We start from the raw sequence: 25,066 nt of genomic DNA, 5'->3' as shown, positions 1-25,066 counted from the left end.
AATTTTGCCAAAGAAATCTTTTTTTCTATAGTAAGGTGGAAAGAAAGGGAACAGCAAAATGTAAATCTTACAGAAGAACATGAACCGTATTGTATAGTCAATAACTGAGAACCCACTATCTGCAAAACTGAGAAGAAAAGCAAAAGGCAACTTCAGAAGTCAATAAATCATTCCTTAAATGACAAACATAAAATCAGATGAGCTGTCTTTATATAGATTAACTATACATCTTTACAACTTCTCTTTTTAATGTTGACATAAACCTTTTAGTCACATCTCAGGTTACTAGCTTTATCCTTTAAAACTGTTCCTTGTTAACAAGCTGAAGCTTTGATGAAAATACAGTGCTGTCACACACTGCTATACATAATTAATCTTACTATTCTCATTATAGTGGCGGGACACCAATAAAAACCAAGTTCCCATACTTGCCAATTATCAGTTTCAGATATCAGTTTCACTGGAGTAAAAACAGATTTTTAAAATTTAAGAAAATTACACATGCTTACGTCGATATTGCTGCTGGTAAAATATTATTAAATAGATCAAACCCTAATGCTAAGAGTGAATTGGTAGGCGCAAGGAAAAGCTAACATTTTCGGATTATGAAAAATGCTGTCATCTGGGAAATTCGAGGGTTTTAATGGATGTATTATATATCTTTATTACAGATTCAGGTGAGTAGCCATGTTGGTCTGAAGCAACAGGACAAAGTGACAAATCCAGTGACACTTTTAAGACTAACAAAGTTTAATTCTGGGTATAAACTTTTGTGTGCATGCACACTTTTTCAGATACATTGAAATAGATTTCCTCAAGGCTTACATATAGGTGGAGGGAGATAATTGTCAAGACGGACTAATTAGAGTGAAGATATAGCTAAGACTGTAATAACACATAACCTACGCCAATATGGACACAGATGTGACATCAGGAATCACAAAAATGAGAAGGACCTCAAAGTAGCTGTTTTATGGCACAGGAATTTCAGAAGCAGATTGGAATGGGAGATTGTTGAATTACAAGTTATTACGGCACTCGGGACAATGGAACCCCCAGGGCTTAAGAGAGATATCAGGTTCTTATCTCACTACACAAGCTAAGTCACTCAGTTCTTGCTTATACCCAGAATTAAACTTTGTTGGTCTTAAAGGTGCTGCTGGACTCGTCTTGAGAAAATGTTTCTATATATCTGAAGAAGTGTGCATGCACATGAAAGCTTATACCCAGAATTAAATTTAATTGGTGCTTTGTTCTACATCTTTGTTATGTATAACTGCCCATGTATAAACAAATCCAAAGACGGCACCTAATAAGCAGGAAAAAAAGAGGTGGGTCAAAGATTTTCCAGTATCAAAAGTAATGCATTAGTCAAAGTTCAGTCTGAAAGCTGTTCTGTGCCATTCTGGATAAAATCAATTTCATTTAGTGATTATGGCAGTCCTAAAATTAATCTGTTCTGAAAAATCTGTCCCTTTGCTTTTTTATGTCTTGAAATCCTTTTGTTTAAATGGCTATTTTTGGCACAGTCAATGGCCAACATATGGAACTTTATCGGCAATAAATTGTTAATTCCTCTGCAGAAATGCTGCTGTCGAGAGCCACCAAGCTAGAACCAGTAACAATTAGTGCGTGCTGCAGTTCAATTTTAGAAATCCAATCACATATTGGATGAAAAAAGAGCATTTATAGATACCCTATGATCAGCAGAAGCCACAAAAAGAAGACATTTTCACATTTGCAGGGGGGTCTTGTAATTTCCATGGATTTTCCCCTTCAGATGCATTCTCCCTTACCACATGTTATGGGACTCATGAATATTGTTCCCTCTCATGAGTGCTGTGGGAGACACAAAGGGCTCCAGGTTGAAGGGAAAAGTAGGACAGCTCCATTGCACAAGCATAATTCCTCTTGCAAATTCTTTCAAGCCACATCATAGAAGGGAGTACGTATATAGGTCAAACGGGAGACAGAAGCCTACAGAGGGCATCTTTAAAAAGTACAGAACATTTCTTATGCCAGCTTTCAAGTCAATATAGAATGCAGTTCACCAATTATGTGATTAACTCATGGAATTCACTGCCACAGGAGGTGGTGGTGGCTACAAGCATAGCCAGCTTCAAGAAGGGATTGGATAAACATATGGAGCAGAGCTCCATCAGTGGCTATTAGTCACACCATATTATTTGAACTCTCAGTCTGGGGCAGTGATGCTCTGTATTCTTGGTGCTTGGGGGGCGGCAGTGGGAGGGCTTCTAGAGTCCTGGCCTTACTGATGGACCTCCTGATGGCACCTGGGGATTTTGGCCATTGTGGACTGGATGGGCTATTGGCCTGATCTAACATGGCTTCTCTCATGTTCTTAATTTCATGGGCTGTATATTTAATGTTGTCCATCAGAAATACATTAAAAGTTGGAGATGGCACCTCTTGTGTATGTTTTATGCTCATGTAATTCCAAAACGTAAGGAAGGATCTGATCCTACCACAATGCATAAGAAATTAACCTAAGGGGTTTTTCCTACCCTTCCCTAGCTATTGCAGTCTCCATGTCTCCCTACTCCAAAAAAACATAGCTGAGAGCTGTGTGAGTTCAAACAGCGTGGAATATAAAATGAGGACAAAAAGAAGATTAAAATCAGTAGAAATAACTCTTGCATCTGGCTACATCTAGTTTTGTTGTTGAAGCCCCATGACACTTAGGGGCAGAGCGGGTTCCAGCGGGTAGGACAAGGCGACGAAACTTCTTTCATATACTCCACTCTCATTTTCAGAAGCTCCAAGCCACAGTGTATTTCACATTAGAGCCCCCTTATTCTGAATGTTATCAACTATGAAAAACAATGTTCAAATGAAATTGAAACGTAGACTTAAAAGTTACTTAACATGTTTATTTTGGCCTTTGCATTATATATAGTTCTATGTAACAGTGTAATTATGTTCAGTGCAGCAAATTATTTAATTTTCCTTATATGTAATAATCAGCTCAGAAAATATGTTCTTATCTTTTTTCCTTTACATTAATGCTGTTATGTATTACCTCTTTGGAGTTCAATACATTTTTGAAAATTAAAAAAAAATTACTCAACATGGAAAGCATAACTTTGGCTGCCGTTTTTGCCCTCCACCCACCATGTTTCTCTCCACTTGCATTCTTAGGACTGTATCAATATTCCATGGGGTTCAGAAGGCATACACATTGCCACCACTTTTCCAGTGTAACTCTCTCAAAAATGAAACTAGCTTTAACTTCTTTCTATTCAGTGTGTAATATGACAAAACTTAGAGCCCGCGGCACAGAGTGGTAAGCTGCAATACAGCAGTTCAAGCTCTGCTCAGGGCCTGAGTTCGATCTCAGCAGAAACTGGGTTCAGGTAGTCAGCTTAAGGTTGACTCAGCCTTCCATTCTTCCAAGGTTGGTAAAATTACCCAGTTTTCTGGGGTTAAAGTCTAGATGACTGGGGAAGGAAATGGCAAGAACATCTGCCAAGAACGCCATGATGTGATGTCACTCCATGGGTTGGTAACAACTCGGTGCTTGCACAGGGGACTACCTTTAGCTTTTTAATATGACAAACACACAACTTTAATAATCAGCTCACTCTAGTTTTAAAGAAAAACAGAGTATTTTGAAGTACAGGCTTTTATGTGGCTATAGAAAATCTTTTAAAAAAAAGATATTGGCAGACAAGTTATCATCCAAAAATGCAAGGCACAACCAAGATTATGTTAGTGATAAATCTCTTAAATTACAGTGAAACTATATCTTTTTCTCCAGTTCATTTTAAGTGTTGCCAGTGAATCAGGAACTTAAATTGAAAAATACTTTGTCTAAATGCAAGAAATTATTTCAATGCTGTATAATAAATTTAGACTGCGATGATTCGCATGTACATGACATGATTACTCAAGAGCTGATGGCTCTCAAATGAAGGTCTTAACTAATTCTCCTGAAAAGAACTGTTCTGGGTTATGTAAATCTGTGATTCCCAACAGATTAATTTTATGTAATGAAAAATAAAAGGGAATGAACAGGTATTAACCTATGATTACACAAAAGCAAACGTGCTAGAAACAAAATGCTAAAGGATGGAATGAGAAAAACACATCAAAAATTAAAGCAACAACACTCCAACATGCATGTGAATGTGTAAATGTGTTGTGTCAAATGTCTGGAAACTGGGAACTGACACACTGAAATTTGCTGATGTAGCCTAGTCATGCTATAGCTACATAACTCTTTTAGTGATGCCATTTTCTATCCTTCAAAATGGTTGACTACAGTGATTTAACTGATTTAATTTGTACTGCATATCTCATATATTTCCAAGATGCCTTTCCCCCCAGAGATAAATTAAAAAGGAATTACTAAAAACAGAATCTATGCAGATGTTTCATTCAGGTGAGAACCATACAGCCATCATTTTCCTTGGAGTTCATCCCTCCCATTTCCCCTCACAAAGAAGCAAAATTAATGGAGTGAGCTGAGCCACATTTAGTTGAGCACTGTACAGAATCAATCAGCCAGGTAAATGCCACTTTGAAAATATAGTACAGGCCAGAACACTTGATATTTTCATTTTGTGGTACAAGGAAAGAAAAAGGGTATTCAGTGGCCTTAGACAAATACTAGGGTGAGAAAGCTCCTTGGAATACAATATTTTTTACAGAATACTAGTGCAAAATGCAAATAATTTTACTTGTCATATCATTAAATCTTTGACAATTTTCTTTATGTTCTGTCACAGGGCAGATTTTAGGAATTATGGGTATATATCCAAAAAAAAAAGATACACCGACAAAATTCAGAATCTTATCTATAATATGTATTTTAAAAACAACCACCTTTTCCACTATGATGAGGTCTCCAACTTGAATGTCTGAGCTTTTAACTTGTACTTTACCTTTGAAGAAAAAAAATATATGTAAGTAATTATTAGTACATCACAAAAGTTCTTATGTTCGTTTACTCAGCAGTGCTGCTATGCAGAAGTTTTTATTACAACATATTTTTTTAAAATACTATTTTAATATATGTTGTCTTCAAGTAACCAGTATCCTTGTCAGTCTAATCATGCTGTGTTAATCATGCACTTAATTGTCACAATTTTATGAGGAAAGAAACTGAGAGGCTGAGTGACATGGTATAAAAACAAAGAAATACACTGGCAGTCAAAATTATTCTTCTGAATTTACTGGATATCCCTAGGCATAACATCTCTTCTCTTTATAGATTACAATTAGATGTCCATCCTTTCCAGTTTATAAATATGTAAAATTGATGTCTCAAACGTTTTATATAGATTTTCAAAATTTGTGGATAAGAAGGAAACTCAGTTTCTGTCATATTAATTCTCCTATGATCATACAAAGCACAATGTAATTCAATAAGGTGATCTTATGCAGATTACCATAAACATGCTTACTCAAACTTTGGAGTAAATTAACCTGAACCCATATAGTGGGAAAAACTGAAGAGATTAATTAGAACATCAATGCTACAAATTATTTTTTTTCTTAACTAGTGAAATGAGAACCACCTAAAATTTGAAAATAACTTTTCTGTAACAAGTCTTTCGTGGTAAATTCAACAACCATTAAGATTTGCTGAATCTGAGGACCTTAATAGTCAAAGATATACCAACTTCCAGGAAACTCTATTCTGAATGCTCTAAGTTTGACTTTCCAAGTTCCACTGGCTCCCATATATGCTCTAAGTGCTATTAATTTATTTATAGGGGGAACTGTGGCTCAGCAGCAGAGCATCTGCTTGGCATGCGGAATTTCCCAGGTTCAATCCCCCACTTCTCCAGTTAAAAGGACCAGATGGTAGGTGATGTGAAAGACCTTAGCCTGAAGGAGACAATACTTATTGTCAGGGCTTTTTTCCTGGAAAAGAGGCGCCAGAACTCTCAAGAGGGAAATAAAGGGAAAACATTTGGGATTCTTTGAAACAATATTATTTTCATGTGCTACTGACTTATCTTCACTTTAAAATAGTTCCCAAACTTTAGACATGTCACCAACATCCTCAGTTCTTTTTCAGGTCTTGCTTTTGGTGCCTAATGCTGAATGATGACTTTGAAGCAAGAATGTTTTAATATACTTTGTTGGATCACAGACTATCACACTCCCCCTTTTAGACATTTTTTGAGAATTTTGTTTCCATGAATAAGTTCTGGAACTCTGTTCTGGTGCGCTCCCCCAGAAAAAAAGCCCTGCTTAATGTGATGGACCAAGGGTCTGATTCACTTTCTAAAGATCTTGAGCAGAAACAACAGTTTTCATTTTGACAGCAAGCTACCATGCAATTAACAAGCTCCACCATTTAAGATTTCTACTGCCAAACTCTCTCACCGGGAGGACTTAATCTCCACACAAGGAACTATATCCTCAATCCAGGCAGATAACAGTTCATTGCTCAAGACATAGGTCTAAATTTGATGTTTGTCACTTGTTCAGTTGATGCACTTCTGACCAAGAGTCTTGTTCTCTGGAATGGCACAGAAGCTGTCACTAAGACAGCAAGACTTCTCTTTTAAGGCAAGGTGAATGGCAGAAGCATTGCAACAGTATGGCATTGAAATTTATAATTTTGAGTTCATGGTATTTTTATGTGGCAACAGGAGCAGCTGTTTCAGTGTTAGCAACATATGAATTCAGGTAATTTTAACCCCACGTCCACTTTTCTTACAGCAAAGTTAGCAGGACAGCCTCAGTAGTAAAAAATATACTTTGAAACCTTAATAAACCATTTGCTATCTGAACGAGTATTCATTAGACACCAGTTCACTAAGCACAAATTATATAATATTACAACTTTGAAAAGACAATTTGAGAAAAACATCAAATGCAATTCACTGCGTAAATTATTTCTGCAAACTAATTTTTTCTTCTAAACACATCTCACTAACTAGAAAACATTCTTCACCATCTGTGTAATTGCCAATAAAAAAGTCCAAAGCTGTCAGAATTGGATGCATATCCAATCTTTATAGTCCACCAAGGCAAAAGCCTTTGCCTAAAGCCTTATGTGAAACTAGAACACAATTAAGTGTCTATCATAATTCATTAGACTTGAATGGCTCGAGAGGATTGTAATGATTTTTTAAAAATCATGCATGCACCTATATTTTACAATAGAACTCAACAAAAAGAACGCAAAATTATTTTTAAAAACTGCAGAAGTAGGATAAAAATTGCCCTCTCCCTTCAAGATACAGTCTCCACCAAAAATATACTTGTTATACACAATTCTGTATTAATTTAATGCAAAACTTTGTTTTAGTGCATGATAGCACAAGGAGAAGCTTTAATGCAATACAGAAGTTGAGAAAGAAGCACAAAGAAAGCAGAGGCTTAGTTATTGTTAGAAGCAACCAATTATTAAAGAATAATAAGCCTCTAAACTGCTGTTGGCCAAGAAACACCAGGAATTACGCCAATGTCAACATTTCAAACCGAGGTAAGCTAATGCTATTTCTTCTAAAACGAAGAAAGGCTTTGATTTTTCATATTAAGCACCGTTTTATGGAGCTCATCCATATACAGTGTTGGAACTGTTCCAGGTGCCATCTTTGAGGGCAGCTTGATAGGAACAAGGGGAAGGTGCATCTCATGAGCATTGCCTGTACTGTGAAATTCCACATGTATGTATATATTTTGACAGTTTTTTCCCCTGAAGGACTCTAAATTCACCAAAATATACATACATACATACACATATATGAAATAGAATGGCACTCAAATCCTCCTTGCTAAGGGAGAAACTCTGTCTGGAAATGTTTAGGAGCTCAGAGGGTAACAGTATTAAAATGGAGGAAGGCTACTACAGAAGAACCATGTTCCATATTGTAAGGTTTGACTATCTGTGTGAGCATGTGAATTGTATTTTACAATGTTAGCCACTTTGAGAGTTACTAGCTGAAATACAATTATAGCTACTGCTACCTTTCTTTTATTTTGTATTTGATTTCTATACATTCAGTGCTGTAAGGTGAATTTATGTATTTAAAATATGTAACACATAAAATTTTAAAATAAGGATATTAAATTAATTTTTTAAAATTAAGTCAGAAAAAACTTTTCATTTAAATACCTGTTACACCTCTATGCTTCTCTTAGATACCTTCTATTCATGACCTAATCCTGCCTACTCCTTTATGAACCTTACTTCTATGGTAATTCTTGGAGGCAGGTGGAAACCTGGCAAACCGGGAGAAAGCCTTCTTGGTCATAGTATGAACATTCCTTTACTCATTTCTCAGGGAGACTTATCTGTCACCTTCTGTTGCCATCTTCCACCAGAAAGTGAAGACTTTTTTGTTTCTTTTTGTTATTCCCTCAGTGACCCCCTCTTTCCTACACAATGCTTTAACTGTTTTTTTTTAAAAATGCTTTGTATTTATTTTAACTCTGTGTTTTTTTTTAAATGATGTGTGTTTTTGTTGGTTTTAAGCGTAATTTTATTATGTGTTTTAATCTGTTAGCTGCCTTGGTGGCACTTATGACAACAGAAAGGTGGGGAATAAATTTTGTGCAATGCAATATAAATAAATAAATAAGTAATTTTCAATGCTAAAAACTAACCATTTATCCCCAATATTTTATACTGGCACCTAAACCTTTTTTTTCATGTCATGGACCACTTTATTACACTCAGGCAGCCATCCTATATATGCATGTTTATTTTTGCAGTAAACACCACTGAGCTTCAAAGAACTTTCATCTGAGTTACAATGCTTAATGTAAATAAAATAATTTTCAAATAAGTTAAACAAGCTGTTCAATTTTTGATCAATCCTGCCATATTTAAAATATATTAATTTTTGTTTACAGAAACAACAGCAGTTTGCTCCAGCTTTTCAAAAATAATTTCAGATAAGAGATTGGATCAGAAATATGAAATCATAGTTCCCATGTCAAGAGATCCTGTGTTTCTTTTCTGAAGAAGCAATGCCTCTGTTCACAGCTTCACTGTTAATTCTTTCTTTTCCAGCTTCAGTTTCAAAGAATTCGGCAGTAACATTTTTAAAGGCATTTGTACAGCAGTATATAATATTACATGCACTTGCCAAAGTTGTCTAAATAATGCTCCAGAAAGTATTTGTGGTGAACTGAATCTCTTACACCTTACTGAACTTCCTTTTCCTAAGAAACATCTACCTGTAACAATCTTCCTGGACTGCACAATTTGTGTCTCACCAAGATGAATGCAGTATACTAACCATGTATTATGTGGACCCACCAGGAGCTTGCTAAACCATTTCATTTTGCTGCTTGCCTGGGACTTCAAAAACAGGGAGGTTGTCAAGCATCTAGCAAACCACAATACATGGCTGTTGGGCTGCGTTCAGCATGGTGGATCGCAGCCCTGGTTCAAAGAGTTTGCAATTAGCACAGGCTAGAGGCATGAATGCTTACACATGATTCATAGGGGAAAAAAAGATTGCCAACCTCGTATTGTGAGCTTGCTATAGAACTGCGAGTTCATTTCCTTGTCTCGCTGGTAACGACGAAATTCATCAACTGCCTCCCGTACCACTGTGACAGCCAAAACAAATCCCTGTTAAAAAAATAACAAACATTTCCCAAAATGGAAAAGATTTCTATTACAATATACAGATGACTTGACAGTAGAGGAAAAAGCATGTGCATATATTTCATTTCAGGAGAACAATTTCAGGTGGTTTTCAATTTTCTTTCTTTCCTCCCAAGGTTATGATTATTCCATAGCAGTTGATCAAAACATGATCAATAAGAGTTCTTATAAATATTCCCAAAAGATATCATTGAAATAATTGCATGAAATTTAAAATCACTAACATCCCATCAGGATGAATCTCAGATCTATTCACATGGGTTGGAAGTAGGCCACTCAGCTTTCCCACTTTGGCAGGAGACTTCCAACCTGAAGCCTCTGCTACTTCTTGCTAGGGAAGGTAGGGAGAATGGAGGGGAACTGGTGCGTTTCCCCCTGCATTATGACATCATTTAACAGGGGTTTGCACTTGTCACTGTTGTATGTCACTGTATGAAGCAGAGATCCATCAGTGGCTATTATACATGACTATTATAGATGGAACTCTCTGTCTGGGGAAAGTGATGCTCTGTATTCTTGGTGCTTGGAAGGGCAACAGTGAGAGACCTCCTGATGCACCTGTTTTTTTTGGCCACTGTGTGACAGAGTGTTGGATTAGATGGACCACTGGCCTGATCAAACATGGCTTCTTTTATGTTCTTATGTTGTTCATCAAGTGTCTTCTGTTAAGGTATGCACTGGGGACTGCATGCACTCAGGCAGGTCACAGAGAAAAAATTTCAAGCTCAAAAAGTCCGGAAGGTGACTCCTCCCTCACAGCATGCAAGGTGGAATTTTCCAGCCAAACTGCTGTGCACTGTGAGGGAGGAGTATCCCTTTCCCTCAGTTCTGAGACGCCAAAGTTCCAAATAATAATAGCTTGAAAGAGCTCATAGCAGCTCAGGAGAGAGGCAATGTGTGCCTACACAGAAGACACTCAATGAACAGCAGTTACAGATATCTGCAATTTAGTTTTCATCTTTGGTCTTCTGTGCAGTCCCATACTTCAAGTGTAATAAGCTGTTCACCAGGGAAGTAGAAATGAGATTCTCAGGCAAACAAATAATGCAACACAACCTTTTCCACTGCTGATTCCTTCCTTGACTTATACCACAGAAGACCACACAGAAACTCTACGATGCCCACCAACAGTACACCATAAGAAAACCTGCTAGCCTGAACTACAGTGAAATAAGCTTGTACTTGAAAGGGACAAGGCACTCCAGCTTACTGGTGACATAGTTAAACAGTGGAACCAATCCACCTATATAAAGTCTGAGAAGAGACGTTGTGTTTATGAGGATCCAAATGACATACAAAAAGATGCGGACTTTCTTAAATAAGTGTGTTGTCTGTAAGTAAAACAATGAGGTTCACATCTAAGTTGTGCTCTTACAGGCTTTTTGAGCTATTTTTTTTTCTGCAGCAGGCCTGTGAATGCACAGTCCCCAATGTAGGACTGCACAAAAGACAGAAGATTAATTGGCACAAATCAAAAGTGCTGTCAATTCATTAGGCCAAGTTTCAGGCACATGCTAGAGCATCATCCCTACATGCTGACATCACTTCCAGCATCAAGCAGAAGTCAATCAATCTTTGTTAAGAATGGTCAATACAATGCCAGGGGACATCAGACAGGTAGGTCCCAACCTCCCAAATTCTCCTAACCAGTTATCAGCCTCAGGTTGGCAGCCCTAGCTAGAGCCTATCCTCAAAATTATGCATGTTGAACAGGTATTTTCTGTCTCCTCGTTTCCAGTGTAGCCAGCTATGCACCCTCAAAATTGACTCCTATGAGCTCCTAGCAGATCAATGAGAACTGTGTGTTGTGTAGCATGGGGAATCTGCTATGGGAAGAACCCCCCGCTCTTTTCATGAGCTGCTCACTGCTTGACCTTGAGTGCAATCCAACATCACCACGGTGCTAAAATGAGAAAGACAACAAAGGCTGAGAAATAGCAGAAGACAGAACAGTTAACTATACTAATAAGTCTTTATTTTGTCCACAAGATAGGCTACTTAACTTTTAGACAAGATTGCAGGGATACCACAAACTCATTGAAATCAATGACCCTACCTTCCAAATCAATATATTGAAAATTTTTCAGCTGCAGATATTCAAGATCAAGGACGGCCAAATTGTGGATTATATGCTAGATCCAGACTCAGAAGCAATGTAATTGGACTCTAGCAACCCTACCAAATTTTAAGCAAAATGTTACAAAAGGTTTACTCACAGTTTCCCACTGTTTTGAATTTTTAAAAGTCATGTACATACATACCAAACCTTTAATGGCATAATAGATTCAGATAAAAATACACAGAATATAAAAATTTAAACATTGGAGATAAAATCAAAATGTGATAGATTTTTGTGTGGGCTCACCCAACCTTCTGTCATCTATCGATAACTTTTACATCGATCCGCGCACAGAAAGTGACCACCTGCCCCTAACTCTATCCCTACGATTGGATCTGGAGGTTAATATGGTATCACCTTCCCAATCCATGAAGGCCCCTGAGAATGTTCTAAAAAAAATCAAGTGGTCCCCGGCCCTAGAAAGGGAGTTTTCTTCCCTCTTTGGCTCTGAAGCGCTATGCAGATTAAGGGATTCAATCATAAATTCCAATTCAGATGATTCAATCCTTTCAGGATTTTCATTATTAATTGATTATTGTAGTGCCAAAGCTAAACCGGTGATCTTGTCTAGGTCTAGTTTCTCCAGCTGGTTCGATACAGATTGTTTAGCTTGGAAACAAGAACTGAGAGCTCATTTTAAAGAGGCTTGTCACTCCAAAGACCAATCAAAAATTAAGGCCTACATTGCTTACAAGACAGCCTACCTGGAGCTTACTACATCCAAAAAGAAAGCTTTCTTTCAGAATAAATGGGACCAACTTTACCACTCGATAAAATCTAACGATAATAAGGCCTTCTGGAGAATCATTTCAGGTAATCTAAAAAACAATTCTGTTACTGACCCAAATATCTCTGAGCAAACATGGGTTGATTACTTCTCTAACATTTTTGCTGCCCCATGTGTATCCCCTCCTATCTTAGCAAACCCCTCAGTTACTGATATGCCGGTCTGGCCTCCAGTAACTCTAGAGGAAATCAGTGAGTTATTGAAGGATTTAAAAGCGGGTAAAGCACCTGGCCCTGATGGCCTTCCCGCTGAGGTATTCACAAAGTTTGCCGATTGGTGGCTCTTGCCCCTTGCAAAATTGTTCTCTTTTATCGATCTGTATGGCTCCATCCCTGACTCTTGGCTTGACTCTATAATTATCCCAATATACAAAAAGGGGGGGTTGGAGTTACCAGAAAACTTCCGCCCCATTAGTTTATTATCTATAGTGGGCAAATTGTATGCAAAACATTTAGAACTCCGATTAACTGACTGGATGCGCCTAGGCAACATCATAGGTCCTGAACAGATTGGCTTCTCCAAAGGCAAATCTGCTATGGATCACTGCTGCACTCTGGCCTTCCTTGCTGAAAAATATATGCATACCGGGTCAAAAAAATTATATGCTGCCTTCATCGATTTGAAGGGTGCTTTTGATTCAATAGATAGAGCCCAACTATGGATCAAGCTTGGTTACCTGGGAATGGACCCTCGTTTGCTGTTTCTCTTGAGGAAACTTCATTCTAATACCTTTTGCCAAGTGAAATTTTCTTCTAGCGGTGACTTGACTAGTAAAATCCCAGTGTTAAAGGGGGTAAAACAAGGTTGTGTGCTGGCCCCACATCTTTTTAATTTATTTTTAACTGACCTGGCACAATTTTTGACCCCTATCAATGGTCATCCGCCTAAACTTGCAGGCCGAGCGGTCCCCTTATTACTTTATGCCGATGACACTACCATCCTCTCTTGTACAAGAGTGGGCCTGCAAAGGTATTTGAACGCCTTTTATGACTACTGTAATTGTAATTCACTTACTATCAATTATACCAAATCTAAAGTAGTTGTCTTTTCAAATTGCTGGGGCCCACAGAGATGGTTTATTGGCAATTCAACAATCGAGCAAACAAAAAATTTTAAATACTTGGGGATCACTTTTAACCACAAGTTAAGCTGGGTTTCACATCGTAACAACACCATCAACTTGGCTAAGTGTTCAGCTGCTCAAATTAAACAGTTTTTCTTTGCAAGGGGCAACCAATTAGTTCCAGCAGCTATTAAAGTATTCAAAGCCAAAACGCTTGCCCAAATCCTCTATGGTATCCCTATATGGATCTCAGCTTTTACCAGGAAAGTGGAGGGCATTCAAGCCTCATTCTTTAGACAAATTCTTGGTTTGCCAAAATGTGTGTCCTACTTTGCTCTCTGCTCTGAAGTGGGTCAGTCTTTGGTGGAGACAAAAGCCTGGATTGCAGTGTTTAAATTCTGGCTCAAAATTCATTTTAGAACAGATCCCAACAGCCTTCTTGATTGTATGAAAAGAGACCCATATATTTCGTCCTGGACAGCAGTGCTTCTGTCTAAACTCAATCAATTGGGGTTAGAGGTAGATGATTTTTCTACCTCTGAAGAGTCATATATCTTCAGATGTATTAAACTGAGACTGTGGGAATTGGAGGAAACGAAATTACGGCCAACTCTCCCTTATACTTGCTCTCCAGCTTCCTTAGGTCTTTATGCTTTTTGTGGCAAATTGCCCAATTATCTATCAGACCTAACCACTCCAAGTCATCGCAGGGCATTTATGTTGGCCAGACTAAACGCGTTTCCCTCCAAAGTTTTACAAGGGAGATATCAGCGAGTCCCTTTAGCCGACAGACTTTGCTCCTGTGGAGCGAATACCCCTGACTCAATCCAGCATATATTGCTTGATTGTTCTTTTTACCATAACCTCCGTAAAGATTTATTTGGCAAGCTTTCTTTTTCTCCAGATTTGTCCATTCTGCCACCCTGTTATTATTTATTGAGTGATACTGAGGGGGTGGTTAGTGAGGCTGTGGCAAAATTTCTGGCTGACATCCTTAAATTTAATTCTGAGCATGTTTAAAAGTCATGTCCTGGGTATTCTCAAGCACGTGTGCTTCATAACAGTCCACCCTTGCAACTAAATGTAGTCCTCTTTACAATGAATCCAGAACATTTGTGACTACGGTGGGGTGTCAACAAATATACTTACTGTCCAGATATAGTGGTTGCTCTTTACTGAAACTGACCATCCCTGCTCTAGGATTGCTTATTTTATTTTGTCACAAAAAAAGTCCATGGCACTCAAACAGAGTATATGATAATTAAAAAAAACCCTATGTAATAACTCTCAGTATGCCTTCTGAACCAAACTTACATGCTTTGCAACCAAGCAATCAGTTGGTGAAGCCTTGGAAACCATGCTATTTCCTGTTACTTTCCCAAGCCTGATTTGTGCATATGGGAAACATCATTATTTGTGAGTGATTTTTCTGAAGAAGATCACTTCAACAAGCACCATTAATTGTAGTTAGATTCTGTTTTGCTCTCATCAAGCAAAAAGGGCAGCCTTCCATCAACAGCAGTGGTATACAAAAAGCAAGGTAAGCAAATTACTAATCTCTTAACACTTACCAATGTTTTCCTGTTAAACAGAAAATACACAGTGCTTTCAGACCACGTAACAAAGCTGACTGCATAACTGGCTATCTCACCTTTAATGCACCACATTCTATTTTTCTATTTCAGAGGTGTCCTGAAATGTTTCAATATAATATTCCCATACACAAATAAATACAAATCTTTGCTAGGGATGTGCACAAACACAGTATACTGAGGTTCAGGATTAGTCTATTCTGTTAATAAATTAGTTCAGATTATTTTTGTAATAGCAAGTGGTCAGTTTTGGTATTTAAATTCAAATGAAATGAGAATGGAAGAAGAGAAGCGACCTATTTCCAGCCACAAGTTTTCCCACCTTCCAGCTAGATTCTCCTTCCCAAATTGCTGACAGACTGGGGAAAGGGTCTTCATTTTATGGGCCATTAAAATTCTCCCTTGCAGAGCAAGCACATGGCAGCATGGTAGAGTTACTCCTCTCTCTCTTCCCACAGCTGGGATCCTGATGATAGTAGGAGGGGGCTCATTTTAAACAGAAATGGCAATAGGCATTAACCCTGCACACCCATTTTAACACTACTAGATTGATTGATTTCAGCACTTTTCTTCTAGCCTGTACACAACATCTCTTACGTCCCAGAATCCAAGTAGCCGAAAACAAATGGAAGGGGAGTTAGGCTTTACCATCCTTTGTCTGCATGCTCCATTTTAAAAACAAGATACACCCAACCCCACTTTCTATTTCAGCAGGTAGACTCGGGTATAACTGGGTCCCTCCCACTAAGCCATCTTCATATACCAAGATCTCAGATATGGAATCAGGTATCTTAGTTATATTCCATTCTGTAAAGAAGGCCAGTTGCCTATCATGAAAAGAGCAGAGAATGTAGTGCATCAGCACTAACCGGTGGCTGCTCTCTAGCAGCACAGAGGCTTTCTCCTCCTACAAAATATACACTCCAAGTTTTTTATTATTTCACCTGCAGGTGCCAGGCAACAAACTTAAGGGATGTGTACTGGACCTGTCAAAACCTCTACTTCTATTTGTCCCCCCTCGCCTTTTACCAGCAGATGCAAGACATTGTTTGCTTGCTTCTGTCACTGAGCTAACACTAGACAGCAAGAATGGCTCAATCAAGGAGCATAACTGTTGACAGAGAATACACCTCCTCCCCAAGTGAATGAGCCAGCAATACAACTGGCATTTCTGTGGCTAGCATTTCCCCAGTCAGGGGCATTACAAGGCATGAACATGGGCTAAACATTTTGGTTGCACGGTGGGCCTGTCAAGAAGATATCTATTGAGCCATTCACTCTCTCCTCTCACAGACCCAGCTTCATCCCTAACTATCATAAAGCATGGAAACTTTGAAAAAAGAGTACAGCTGCAGATATCACAATGCCACCAGAAAACCAGCCAAATCTGGCTCAGGAAATTGTAGGTAATTTCAATGAGATCAGTTACTTATCCAAAGTTATCAGATTGTATTTAGATCAGATTTTGATTAATTGCATTCTGAATTCATATTCCTATTTCTACTAGTCAATTTAGAATCATAACCATATTTCCCTCACTGAGCTCACTATAGAAGTCACAGATTCTGATTTGTTGATCATAATTAATGGTCGATCCAAGTGGGCAGCCGTGTTGGTCTGAAGCAGTAGAACAAAGTAGGAGTCAAGTTGCATCTTTAAGACCAACGAAGTTTTATTCTGAATGTAAGCTTTCGTGTGCTCTAAGCACACTTCATCAGATTAGGAATCAGGTACAGTGAGTAGAGCTACATATAGCTGGTAGGCAGTGGTTTAGAATGCAAAATGGTACAAATTTAAGATCCAATGACAGAATAGTAAAATTAACAAATTGAGCAAACCTTTGATCTGGGTAACATGAGCCCCTCAGATACACATGCTACTTTCCTTCTGCTTCTCCCTCAATCTCATACACTTTATTGTCTTTCAATTTTATTACTATATTTAGTGTTATATCTATACTGATTTGAGTATTTATAGTTTAATGTAGAGTTTGAAACTTGCTTGGCTTCAAAATCTAGTGTCAAGTTAACAAGTCAGTCATAGCACTATCGACAGTTAGTGCTAAAAAGAGAAGACATAATACTTGAGTGTGAGAAGGAGAATTTGCATACAGATCTGAGAAGCTGCTCCTGATCTCTTAATCACTATGGGATCAGAAATGTTTTATCTGCATGGAGCCCATTGTGACATTCACATAAGTCCATATACTTTATTTTCAGAACAAAACAAAGTTTAAAAGTAGTTTTATAGCATTTTGTTTACCAGAGGAGCCCAATAGGTGTAGAGGTAGCCTATTTTCAGCGCTGGTACAAACTGTGAGCAGGAGACAACGAGAAAATAAAGATTCAAGAAAAACTTGAACTGTTCATATAAAACCTAAAGCAAAAAGAGGGGGAAAAAAATGATGTTTTCAAAAACATTTTTAGGTAACAGGCAACTCCAACCAAATTATATCATAGCAGAATTATGGCTTCACTTTCTGAAATTATGGTGGCTTCGCTTCTTTGAACATGTTCCAAGTCTAAAAACACACACAAAAAACCACAGTAACCTAAACATTTAACGATACTAGTAAACAGCTAGCCCTATTTTAATGTAAAACATCCCAATCAAAAATCTCTTTCTAGAATTCATCCACAACCCACTTTTCTGTTATGTTTGAGTGTTCAAATATTTGACATACACTTTATAAAGATAATTCTTGCCCACTGCTATGTTACAAATGGGGAATGGATAGTGAGCAACAGTAGCAGAACAACAGATTTCTGATGGGCAGTTCATATTCTTAGCTGTCACAGCATACTGGCTCTAAATAATAAGGATTTTTTAACAGGTGATTGTATAGACAATAATTGTCCAAGGAATTTATCATGGCAGTAATAAACACATTTAAAAGATATTATTTTAAAACATAACACATTTTGTTATAAGAGGCTATTAATATATATACATAAAATGGAACAAGATGGTTACTCTGCAATTATTAAACTAAAAGACAGGAACTCACTTCATTGAGGAGTCACTTCATTTCTCCCCATATCACCTTTTCTACTCTGTTTCATTTTTCTCTCCTTCTTGCAGCCCCCATATCCCCTCCCTTTTCCCTGCTACTTTCTCCTTCCCACTCACCAATGAAACTTTCTCTTATCTGCCCCCCCCCCCAATCTTCAGCTTTAATTTACTTAATTTATACCCTTCCTTTTTCTCCAATGGGGATCCAAAACAGTTCACACCATTTTTCTCTCTTCCTCTCAACAACCCTGTGAATTAGATTAGGCTGAGAGTGACTGGCCCAAGGTAATCAAGAAAGCTTCCATGGCATAGTGTGGATTTGAACCTGGTCTCCCAGACCCTAGTGGGGTACTCTAACCACTACACCACTCAGGCTCTCAGCTTTCTCTCCTTCCCTTACCCTGGGAGAAGTCTGGGCTAGTTATCAAGCAATTCGTACAGAGGTAGCTGCTCAGCCCAAGCAAATTATATGACATCAATTTGGCCAGGAGACATCACTGCACATAGGTAAGTTGCACAAATTGCATAGTAGCAAGTTGTTCATTGATGGCTGCCAAGCTTAGCCTGATAAGTCCACCTTCTGGGGCAAAAGGGAGAGGAAAAGATTTACTGGGAGGCCAAAACAGACTGGGAAGGGCCCTCACCTCACCTTTTCGTTACAGAAAGCAAAATTTGAAAGGTTGCCAAAAATTTTTGGTTGTTCAGCAACCAACACAATGACCTCAGAGGGTGTTCATTTCTTAAAAGCAAAGGTGCTGCTTCTCTGCAAATCTGGAGCTTTTCTCAATTTTGTTAAATGCCTTTGGAGTGAACTCTTAGGCATTTAAATTGGCTATGGTGCCTTTAAATGCCTTTGATGTTCACTCACCATGGTGCAGAGTTGCACCGCAGCTTGAAGAAGTCATTAAAGGGGACTGTGTCCCTTTAAGTTCTTTTTTGTGTGTGTGTGTACACTGGAGGATGAAAGCACCTTCTTCTGGGGCCCACAGAATTAGATCCTTTGGTCCAATCTTTTTGAAACCTGGTGAGTTTTTTATGGAGAGGCACCAACAGCTATGTTGCAGATTTGGTGCCTCTATCTCAAAAAACATCCCCCCAGAGACCCATAGATTGATTACAACCTATGGGGGGGGGGGAACCATTGACTATAACAGACTCAATAGGGTATAATGGAACCGGGAAAAAAATGGCATTCTCGAATAGTTCCTGAATTCCAATACCATGCCGATATTGGGATTCAGGAATACTGGAAAATAATTATATTTTTTTGGTTCAATATACCCAAATCTGGAACATACCTATTCTTTTGGTATACAGCCTTAGAAGCCATGGATTGAGCCATAGCGAGAATTAGACATATTGATAGAGTCAATATGGTAAAATCTGTCAATCTACCATGATACCACTGTCCTCAAAATGAAGAAAAGAAAATATTGTAACTTATTTATTTGAAAGTCATTTTTAGTATGAAAATAAAGAATGCTACCCAAAAAGCCAGTAAGTGGTTGGAATACAAACATAGCATAATCAAGTGAAAGCTCTAGACAAATCAACAAATTATGGAAATTTCAATACAAAGATATTCCAATTGGTATACCGTTTATTTGTGATTTACAAGAATATATATGAATAGTAAGAACTATGCTGGAGTAATACTGTGTTTATATTTACAATGAAACATAATTATTTTCTTCTACAGTGTTTAAATTCTCATATAAATTAATCTCAGCAGGGTAACAATATTTCCTGCCTTACCACTAATTAATTTAAAATCCCAGTTAGCATCAATTAATAGCTCAGTAATTTGTATTCATACTAAAGTCAGAATAGGATTCCGACTGTGCAATTACAAAATGCTTTCAAGCTACTCAATTTCCTAAGGAAAAGTTGTAGAAAAAATATTCCAGGACTAATAATGCATCTTGTCTATGGTATGTTCACAAGTCATGACTGATCATTGCAGGCATCATGATCTTGCCTAAACCTCTGAAACACACATTGTACATTTAACCATAGTAATCAATTACTGAATGTATACTTAATGACCTTTACAGAAAAGCTTTTTTCCAGTGTAAATGCAGAAAATGTTAGTTTCATGCAATGAAAATAAAAATATTTGTCTGCAGTACATTAACATTCTCAAAAGCAAACTAACTGCATTATAAGCTTGCTTTTTAATAGGTTTTATAAAAGAGGATTATGAGAGATATCAATGTATGTGTCACGTAGCTGAATAATGTTGGGTGATGGCGGCTGAATGGAGTGCAGAGAAAACCAATGTATAACAATTAGAAAATCTGCATTCCTACTGAAACTAAAATTTGAAAGACACAGCATTCTTGTCAACAAGAAACCAACAAGACAATTTACTACTGCAGTAAAAGGCACAGTATGTAATGGCCTGCTTATTCCATACTCATTGAAACACCTCTCCCTCAAGAGTTACTTTTCAGTCAAATATTAAATTAGAAACTAACAGGGTTGGCTAACCAAAGAAATGCTAAAGTCACAGAACTGATTGAAATTAGTAGAGGAACGAAAAATACCAAACTGTGCCTTTTTGTGATTTGCACAAAACATATAACAAATTATTGTTGTCAGTACTGAAAAGAACCCTGCATCTTGAAAACCATAATAAGGCAAAACAAAATCTGAAGAGACAGAACATAATTTTAAACTGGATTTAGTTAATACAAGGTTTTGTTATATTGCTATAAAACACATAACAGCCAACACCATAGAAATGTTTCCTATATAAAAACAATTACCACATTTATGGGTTCTCTTATAATCTGTACTACTAACTATACTGGAGAATGAACTTTTCAACTATTTTTTCTGCATTTCAAGTGAACACACTGTGAGGAACATTTCTACAAAATAATTTCAAACGCAAAACAGGAAAAAAATGGGGGAGTAGTTTCACCGTAGGCACAAAATACAAGAAACATAAATATTTGTTTCCATTTCCATAATTAGTCCAAGAACAAGATGGGTTAGTCTGTAGCAGTAGAAAAGAGCAAGAGTCCAGTAGCACCTTCAATAATAACAAAATTTGTGGCAGGGTATGAGCTTTTGTGAGTCACTGCTCACTTCTTCAGATGCAGCTATTAGCCCAATTCAGTGCCACTTTGGGAATACATTTTTAAAAAAAAACATACTAAAAACCAACTTCATGAAAATTCCTCATATAAGTGGGAGAAAAAGAAATTTTATGCACTTTAAGTTAATTGATAAGCCATATTTTATACACAAGAACTAGTATGCAATATGGCTGTATTCAAATGTCATGAACAAGCCTTAGTTTGTTATGAAAATAAGCCTAGATTATCTTCAGGTCACATTTCTTTCTTGTTTTCATGGAACTGAGACTGAAAACATTCAGGCTTGAAAGAAACTGCAGCTTGTTGCAACATCTTACTGGGGCACTTTATCAAACTGCAGTTTCTTTCTTGCCTAGAAAACCATGATGGACAGATGGAGGGAATATGTAAACCCAATAATAAACCAGGTTCGTTCTCACCATGAAGGTTGTTTGTAATTTTGGTCACAGCCTTTGAATTCATGCAAGCATTTAAAATTGTAATGCATGCGTATGGGCCACACCTTTGCGAACATATGAAGAGCTCCTTAATTTTCTCTTCTAATTCCCCCTAATATTTCTCTTTATAGCTTTACACAGAAATTCATGTTTGTAACTGATGCTTTCAGCAAAGTCAAGTTATTAAAAACAAATTTTACACACCCTTAAAGGTTTCCAAATCTTATTAAAATATTGTGATTTGTTGTTGAACATTTTCTTGCATTTGTTTTCTTACAGGAAAAAAACTGGGGGGGGGGGATACTGTAGTTGAATTTAATCTTCCCTCCTCAGTACACATACAATTACTATGTATGTTAATTACTATGATTTGATATTTGTTCCTCCTGCTCACATCAGAGCAACCCTGTACTGTAGCTCTTGCAAAAATGGCCAAGACCTTAGCTTCTGACTAGCTGCCTAACTTCTGACTAGCTGCCCCTGGAGGTGGCAGAGAGAGAGAGAGAGAGACACTGGTAAAGCAGAGGGGTCTAAAACATGCAATCATTTGATGCTTTTTAAATTAAGTAATTCAGAAATTTTGTTTAAAATATTGTAACACAGAGAGAAAATTTATAAAGGACATAAACTAAGCCCACCTTTAAGGAATCATTAGTAGCCTTACCCCAGGTATAAATGTAAAGATATTGTATTTTTGATTTTTAATAGCATTTCTAGGATACTTTTCTTCACATTTTTCAGGACATCCGAGCCATACTGTGCGTGCTTTGAGTTCTTTCTTTCTTCGGCAAATGTTTATGAGCCAGTCACAGCAACTGCAAAACAAGAAAAGGGTTTTCTGAAAAAAAAATCAATCAATTATTATTTTTGTGTAGCATCTACCTCGCTAATAAAACAGGAATGTCATCTTAATAATAATAATAATAATTTTTTATTTATACCCCGCCCTCCCCGCCGAGGCAGGCTCAGGGCGGCTCACAGGACATGGTACATACCATGATACAACAACAATAAAATCAAACAATAACAATATAAAACTGTTCATACGTTAATTAAATTACATAAATAGTCTAAAATCCAGTAAATCTTAATGGTGCTACAAACTCAGTATATATAAAGATGGCTTGATGTTACTGCTAAGTTCAACTTAAAAGGCTAGTTGAAAGAGGGCGGTTTTACAAGCCCTACAGAACTGGTTAAAATCCTGCAGGGCCCGCACCTCCTCTGGCAGCTGGTTCCACCACTGGGGTGCCATTATCGAGAAGGCCTGCTCCCTAGTTGTTTTTAACTTAGCCTCCTTTGGCCCTTGGATTTTCAAAAGATTTTGTGAACTAGATCTCAGTGCTCTCTGGGGAACATATGGAGAGAGACGGTCCCTAAGGTAGACAGGTCCTCGGCCATATAGGGCTTTAAAGGTAATAACCAGCACCTTGTAACGGACTCGGTACGCAATTGGCAGCCAGTGCAGTTCCCACAGCCTAGGTCGTACATGTTCCCACCGAGGTAGTCCCATTAACAGTCTGGCTGCTGCATTCTGCACTAGCTGCAGTTTCCGAGTTCGATACAGGGGCAGCCCCATGTAGAGGGCATTACAGTAGTCTAACCTTGAGGTGACCGTTGCGTGGATCACTGTTGCCAGGTTGCCGCGTTCCAGGAAGCGAGCCAACTGCCTCGCCCGCCTAAGATGAAAAAAGGCGGATTTAGCAGTCGCTGCTATCTGGGCCTCCATTGTCAGGGAAGACTCCAGTAGCACTCTCAAGCTCCTGACCCTGCGCACTGGGACCAGTGGTGCACCATCAAAAGTTGGCAGGGTTCCCCCCCCCCAGCCCGCCATGACCTAGGCAAAGGACCTCTGTCTTCGCTGGGTTCAATTTCATCCCACTCAGCCTGAGCCAATCTGCCACGGCTTGCAATGCCTGGTCCAGATTCTCAGGGACATCATCAGTTCAGCCGTCCATCAATAGATAGAGCTGGGTGTCATCAGCATACTGGTGACAACCCAGCCCATATCTCCGGGCAATCTGGGCAAGGGGGCGAATGTAAATGTTAAACAACATCAGGAAGAGAACAGCCCTCTGAGGCACCCCACAATTATGTAGGTGTCTCTGGGGAAGTTCTCCCCTGATCGCCACCCTCTGTCCCCGACCCTCAAGGAAAGAGGAAAGCCACTGCAAAGCTGACCCCTCAATCCCTGCGTCGGCGAGGCGGCAGGTCAGTAGCCGATGATCAACCATATTGAACGCCGCCGATAGATCTAACAACAGCAACACTGCCATACCACCTCGATCCAGATGTCACCGGAGATCATCCATGAGGGCGACCAACACTGTCTCTGCCCCATGGCCCGGGCAGAAACCGGACTAGAATGGATCTAAAGTGGAAGCGTCATCCAGAAAACTCTGCAACTGCAATGCCACAGCCCTCTCTATCACTTTGCCCAAAAAGGGCAAATTTGAAACCGGCCGATAATGCGCCAATATGGTCGGATCTGATGAAGTCTTTTTCAAGAGAGGGCAGACCACTGCCTCTTTCAGGGATGTTGGAAAAAGATCCTCTGAAAGAGATCTATTTATGATGTCCCGTATAGGACATCTTAACTCCTCCTGGCAAGCTTTAATTAGCCAGGAGGGGCATGGGTCCAGATCACAAGTTGTTGGGCGTGCAGCAGATTCTGTCAACTTCCTCCAAGCTGATTGGGTTGAAACAATCCAGGATCAAACCAGAAGACAGACACGGGGCCTCGAGTTCACATACTGTATTCAATATGGCTGGGCAGTCGTGGCGGAGCATCTGGACCTTGTCTGCAAAAACTTTTACAAAAGCCTCACAGCCTATCTCTAATTCCTTATCATTTGGCTTGCCCTGTGGCAATACAGTGAGAATTTGCAGACGCAATCTCATAGGACCTCATAAACTCCCTATAAGATGTTCTAGTTGCTTCGTCACGAGTATGCCACCATTGCCTCTCCAGTCGTCTGAGGCCTTGTTTCAGCTGGCGTAACTCGGGGGTATACCATGGAGCCAGCCTAGTCCAAGGTCGCAGAGGGCGCCGAGGTGCGATCTCATCATTGGCCCTGGACAGCTGGCCATGCCAGGTCTCAACCAGGTCATCTAGGGAATCACCAGAGGACCAGGGATCCCATAAAGCCATTTGGAACTGTTCTGGGTCCATCTGGCTCCGCGGCGAGCCATAATATGTTCGTCGCCTTAGCAGGTTTGGTGTGGAGCGTCCACACGAGCCCTGAGGGCAAGGTGGTCTGACCATGGCACCACTTCCACGGTTATATCGTCCACCATAACCCCGGCCGCAAAGATCAAGTCTAACATGTGCCCGGCCTGGTGGGTGGGAGA

General features: G+C 38.8%; 1 protein-coding gene across 2 annotated transcripts in view; it reads right to left on the bottom strand.

Annotated features, from left to right (window-relative positions):
* The window catches only part of ATP9B (ATPase phospholipid transporting 9B (putative)), a 233,597-nt gene that overhangs the window by 165,241 nt on the left and 43,290 nt on the right, over positions 1-25,066 (bottom strand). For both annotated transcript variants that reach the window (XM_060244097.1, XM_060244098.1), the window contains exons 3-6: positions 22,380-22,530; positions 17,425-17,538; positions 9,457-9,565; positions 4,846-4,904 (exon numbers count right to left, since the gene is read on the bottom strand). In XM_060244097.1, coding sequence (XP_060100080.1) covers positions 4,846-4,904; positions 9,457-9,565; positions 17,425-17,538; positions 22,380-22,530 — 433 coding nt within the window. The remainder of the gene's footprint in view (positions 1-4,845; positions 4,905-9,456; positions 9,566-17,424; positions 17,539-22,379; positions 22,531-25,066) is intronic.

Source organism: Heteronotia binoei, chromosome 7, assembly GCF_032191835.1.
Source record: "Heteronotia binoei isolate CCM8104 ecotype False Entrance Well chromosome 7, APGP_CSIRO_Hbin_v1, whole genome shotgun sequence".
In the NCBI taxonomy this organism is placed as follows: Eukaryota; Metazoa; Chordata; class Lepidosauria; order Squamata; family Gekkonidae; genus Heteronotia; species Heteronotia binoei.
Note: the sequence above shows the minus strand (reverse complement) of the source record. Positions and strands in the feature narration are given on the sequence as shown.